Source organism: Triticum aestivum, chromosome 1D, assembly GCF_018294505.1.
Source record: "Triticum aestivum cultivar Chinese Spring chromosome 1D, IWGSC CS RefSeq v2.1, whole genome shotgun sequence".
Taxonomy (NCBI): Eukaryota; Viridiplantae; Streptophyta; class Magnoliopsida; order Poales; family Poaceae; genus Triticum; species Triticum aestivum.
In genome coordinates this window covers 239,053,490-239,058,916 of record NC_057796.1, presented here as the reverse complement: position 1 = coordinate 239,058,916, position 5,427 = coordinate 239,053,490, and the positions used below count along the sequence as shown (strand labels likewise).

The window sequence follows — 5,427 nt, the reverse complement described above, 5'->3', positions numbered from 1 at the left end:
GGGACATTTAAAGCTGCTTTGGATGAACATATGAACGGCTCCCGTATCATTGTCTGGCACACTTAGATAATTTGCATCTAAGAACTTTTGCTCTGTTGTTCATTCTTCACGGCTTAGAGTTGGCAGGTAGACCACGTAAACTGGATGAAACAACTGTTTGATTTGAGGGAGGATTTGCAAACGCATAAGAAAATGCAAGACACAGGCCAGAGATACTTTAGACAACAGCTAAATTATTCACCCAAAAGTATCAACCGACGGCTTAACAAAGGGGAGGCACACGCACACCCCGCTACCCCAGTAATATCCAGCACTCCATTTTACCGACTAACAATAACAGCGCACCAGCACTATATCCCCATGTCCAACGTGCTGGTACAGATTACATACTGAATGACACAGATTTATTGCCACCACAAGGGGGTATGGGATTGCTCTAGCTCTCGGCGCTGACTGCGTCGGCTGTGGCTTCCTTCTCTTTTACCTCCTCCGAGCTCACCTCCCTCGGCTTGTGCTCCGTGGCGGGTGCCTTCTCGGTCTCTGCCTCGGCGGTGACTGTTTCATTTGTTTCTGGGGATGTGCTTGTGGTGCCGTCTTCTGCGGGAGCTGCCTTCTTGATGGTGCCGACCTTCACATATTTGCTCATGAACTTGTATTCCCAGTCTTGCAGGGCGTCGAGCTCAAACGGCCCGAGGCCAGAGGTATCACCGTTCAGGTCCTGGGGCTCGAAAGACATCTTGGCTAGAGCTCTGCTGGCGTCTTTGCCAGCGAATAGGGCATAAGGTCCACCAGGTCCGTAGAACATTCTGCAGAAAAAAGGTCAAAAGGATAATTAGAAATACGAACAGAAGAAAAGAAGTATATGAGAGACTTGACACATTCATCATATGAATGAGAGCATGATGACAATATATGACAGTAGAGGATCCTAACCCATGGATGACTATGCATCCATCATGAAACACGACAGATCACCTAAAAGTATCATTGGAAGTTAGGGAGTGTCCATCCATTAGTCAAGTTTTTGCTAAGGTGGATCCCACAGTGACCTCTTTCATCTAGCTATTTCTAGCCCAGCCCTTGGAACATGAATTAAGAAGCTGCTATATAAATTTGGTTGCAGGTGAGCTTCAAAAATCATATGGCTTAAAACAAGCTCCAGGCATAGCATCATCCCTTACTGGGGAATCAGCCATACTGACCACTACTTTTTTTTCAAGAGTACACCAATGGCGTGCAATTTTTTTATAAAAGAGAGCAAAGTAAATTTACTAGAAGCTCGAGCACGATGCGAACAACGGCTCAAGCACACCCACACATGACCACTACTTTAATCCTTAGCGGCCATACAAGGCATGGGGCCTGGTGTCCATCTTTTAGCATCTGATGATACAGATGCTCATAAAGCTCGGGATGATGGATCCAAGATCTGTTATATTAATATTCCTCTCCTCCCACAAGATATGTGTGCTCCACCAGCAACCACATCTTGCATAGCAAAGGATAAAGATATGAAACCACACATCTTATAGCATTATTGAGCCTAACCATTTAACTATACATAAAAAAATGCAAAGGCCAAGAAACCCCTTTAATATAATTCGTACAGTTGTTCAAGTGAAAAGTACCCAGCAGAAAGGGGCTTTGCTTACTCCAAAAGTAGTTCACCGACTATCCCAGCCGGTTAAAAGTTCACTGTAAACTACCGCGCCTGTTTTGATCCTACTCGATCGTGAACCCCCAATTATGATGAGTTGCGCAATTAGTTCATACAAATACCAGTAAATCAGTCAACTGGTGTACTACCAGCATCACAACAGATTCACACAAATACTAGTAAACCATAGGGTTTCAGGCGAGCGAGATACCTGCTCTGCGTGACGTCATAGATCTGACCCTTGATGGCCATGAGGAGGGGTTTCTTGGGGTCGGACCCGTCGTACTGCCGGAGCTCCTCCTCGTCGACCTCGCCCAGCTGCACGGGCGGCGGGAGCGGCTCCGCCTCGGGCTCCTCGAGCGGCCGCTGCCGGGGAGGCGGCGGCGGCGCAAAGATCCCCGACACGACGTGGTACAGCGCGGCGGCGACCGCCACGGCGGTGAAGAAGGCCGTCGGGGACAGCCCCGTGTACGCTAAGATCGCCTGCTTCAGCGTCTCCCAGAGCTCCGCCACCGCCATCGTGAAGGCTTGCTCACCTCTTCCGACGAGGGGTTTGGAGACTTCGGGGATGAGGGGCGGGGCACTCTGGTCTTTTCGCGGCCTTCGATCTCGAGAGGAGGAGGGTGTGGAAAGAAATATCTCCGAGTTTATAAGGGGCGGGGAAGGGGTGGAGAGGAGAGGTTGGGTGCGTATGTGAGAATTTCTGGTTTGGGTGCCCATCAGTCAGGACGGTGGCGGCTAGCGGAGTTCTCTAGAAGGAATCCCTTCGTACGCATATGACGAGACTTTGCGGGGAATCCGGACTCGGAGATGGGTCGGATTCGAATCCGCAATCCTTTTATGCATAGTATTGATTGCTAGTATTACTGATTGGATTATCATTTCAGGCTGCTGTAAGTGTATCTAGTACCCCTTAATGATTTTGGTGTATTGAATAATTATATGTTAAGGGACTAATGTGTTTATGAGTGTACACGGGTCTATAAGTCTATGAGGAGTTTGATATTTACAGAGAAAGTCAACCCATAAAAATGAAGTTCTTCGACTGAAGACTTTGGATTTCTGAAGATTTTCTGAAGACTTTGAAAGTGAAGAAATTGGTGTGACCTTGAAGACTTGGTATTCATGAAGCGTGAAGACTTTTGTTTTCGTAGTTTCATTTTCTCTTTCTTGAGTCATATGAAACACCGTACTGTTAAAGGGGGTCGAGAAAATACTAAGGAAAAATTTCCATTAGATGCTTAACTCAAAATCCTACACCTACCAATCCTTTCGAGTGAAGCCATTGGAAATCTCATACAGTTCAGTCATATCTTCAGTAACAGAGACGAAGTTCTTCTGGTCTCTGAGAAATTTGTTCTGACTCAGGAGTTAGGAATTCGCCAGTGCGGATTGCCTACACAGTGAGGAACATGATAGCCCTGAGGAATTTGATACTCAAATTTTCGACCGTTGTTATGCTATGCGTCAGCTGTCCCAAAATATCTACCCACCTAACGATCATATCATTGAAGGACATTTATGTCTTATCATGTCGGGCTACTCCCTAGGCTATAAATAGCCGCCCCTACAACCACTAGCTGGTTGGCTGCTCCGAGAGAAACTGACATTTGTCATTTGAGAGCATCTCATCCTCCGAGGACTTTGAACGAAAATCATCAAGTGAGAAAAACCCAAACCCAAACACCTACAAACCCAAAGTGATTGAGCATCACTGAAGAGATTGATCCTGCGTGGATCCGGCGCTTGTTACCTTTGAAGACTGTGCTTCTTCCAGACGGTTAGGCGTCATGGTCTAGAGCATCCAAGAGGAATTGTGGATCGTCGAGTGACCGAGTTTGTGAAGGTTCGGAAGACACCTGAAGACTTACCACGAGTGATTGGACGAGGTCTGTGTGACCTTAGTTCAAGGAGAATACGGTGAGGACTGTGTGTCCGGGACTGTGTATCCTCAGGTTTAAATACCTAGCCGCTCCAACCAGATGTACAACTGAGACAACAGTTGGAACTGGTCTACCAAATCATTGTCTTCACCAAGCTTACTGGTTCTATTTCCTCAACTCTTTCATTTCTTCATTACTGTGTTGTGTGCTTGTCATATCTGTGTTTGAAGACTTTGACAGAAGACTTTCTTAATTTTTTCAGTTCAATTTCTTCAGTCTGTTTGTCTTCATCCTGTGCTATCCTGTGTTTACGCTTTCTGTACTTTGTGTTTGTCTTCATTTCATCATGATGACCATGCCTATGTTCTGCTATGCTTACTCTTGAGTATTTATTCCGCTGCAAGTAGTTTTTCGCTAAGGAATTTCCTCACCCACAAATCCTCAGTGAAGAATTCATAAAAATCGCCTATTCACCCCCCTCTAGTCGATATAACGCACTTTCAGCTGCATTAGGTCCAGCCAGAAGGAATTCGTAGCCCAGAACCTTAAGCAGGAGCTCATAACATATATGAATGGAAAGATTCCAGCTATTTTTTTCCTACCCAATAGTAAGCATCAGAAAAAGAAGCCCGCGCAGGAAGAAATCGGTTCGTTTGGTTGTGCGGGTGTGGGTCTATCTCTGAAGGAACGGTTGAATCGGCCTTTTTTGCGAGCCAGGCTCGCTCTAGCCACGCGTGGCAAGCACCTGCGCGCGTGGGGAAGCACGGAGACGATGGGACGTCTCATAACTCCCTCGCTCCTTCCCGTCACCACCCTTAGAGTTTACACACACTCTCTCCCCCTCACCTCACCGCCCGTTCGGTTTCTCCGATGGCAGAGCCGCCGTCTCGCCGCGCCCAACCCACTCTAGTCATCGCCGGCAGCAATCGCATCCAGGAGAGGTGGATTGCGGACCTCGCCGCCTCCAGACGGGATCTCGCGGCGGCAATCTATGTGCCCTCTCCGTTCTGCACCATGTCGCCGCCACAGGCCAATGCAGCGCCGCCGCCTCTCACTCCGGCTCCGCCACCGGAGCCGGAGCTCCTCTTCTTGGGCTGAACGACGACGGGTATTCAATACCCGCGGGCTCTGTCTTTTGCTGACCCCTCTTATGGGGGTACTTTTACCCCCATTCGAGGGTTTTCTCCCCTGCGTCCGGTGCAAGGGGAGGGGAGCTCAAGGATGTCGGGATCCTCGTCCAGCCGGCGCGCGACGAGGTCGACGGCACCGGCCATCGGAATGGCCGGTTCTTCTTCTTCGGAGGCGGCGGCACCCCTCTTCCCGTCGGGGTTTTCTCCACGGCTGACGCTCCATCGGCAACCCCCACAGTAAGCTCCTCCAATCTCCCATTTTCTTTGTAGTTAGGGTTCTTAGGGTAGATTAGATTGTGGACAGTGGATCGGTCCAATTCGGTTCGAGCGGATTCGACCCGAATCCACTGTTTTGGGGATGAATCTGTGTGCATGCTTATAGTGTTGATGTTGTTCTTGCTGTTTGTGTTGAATGCTAGTGTTAGATTAGATTGACAACGGTGAATACTAGTTTGTTTACTACAAATGGTAATGTTGATGTTGTTCTTGCTGTTGTTCTTGTTCTTGTTGTTGTTGTTGTTGTTGTTATTGTTGTTAGCACTTTTCTTGATGGTGTTAGTGTTGTTCTTAGCATTGATCTTGCTGGTGTGAATCATGTTCTTAGCATTGTTCTTGATGTTGTTGTTGACACATTGTTAGTTTGTTCACTCCACATTGTTGATGATGTTGTTCTTAGCATTGCTCTTTGTTGTGTAGTGATGTTCTTCATAGGATGATACACATATACTTGTGTGGTGATGATGTTGTTCTTACCATA

The 5,427-nt window shown here is 47.6% G+C and overlaps 1 protein-coding gene across 1 annotated transcript; it reads right to left on the bottom strand.

Moving 5' to 3' along the window:
- Nucleotides 1–213: 213 nt before the first annotated feature.
- LOC123181207 (membrane steroid-binding protein 1) lies at nt 214–2,295 on the bottom strand. Its single transcript, XM_044593466.1, has 2 exons — nt 1,869–2,295; nt 214–806 (listed from the first exon to the last, which is right to left on the bottom strand). The coding sequence occupies exons 1-2, from the start codon at nt 2,174–2,176 to the stop codon at nt 437–439; spliced, it is 678 nt and encodes a 225-aa protein (XP_044449401.1). The 5' UTR covers nt 2,177–2,295; the 3' UTR covers nt 214–436.
- Nucleotides 2,296–5,427: the final 3,132 nt, after the last annotated feature.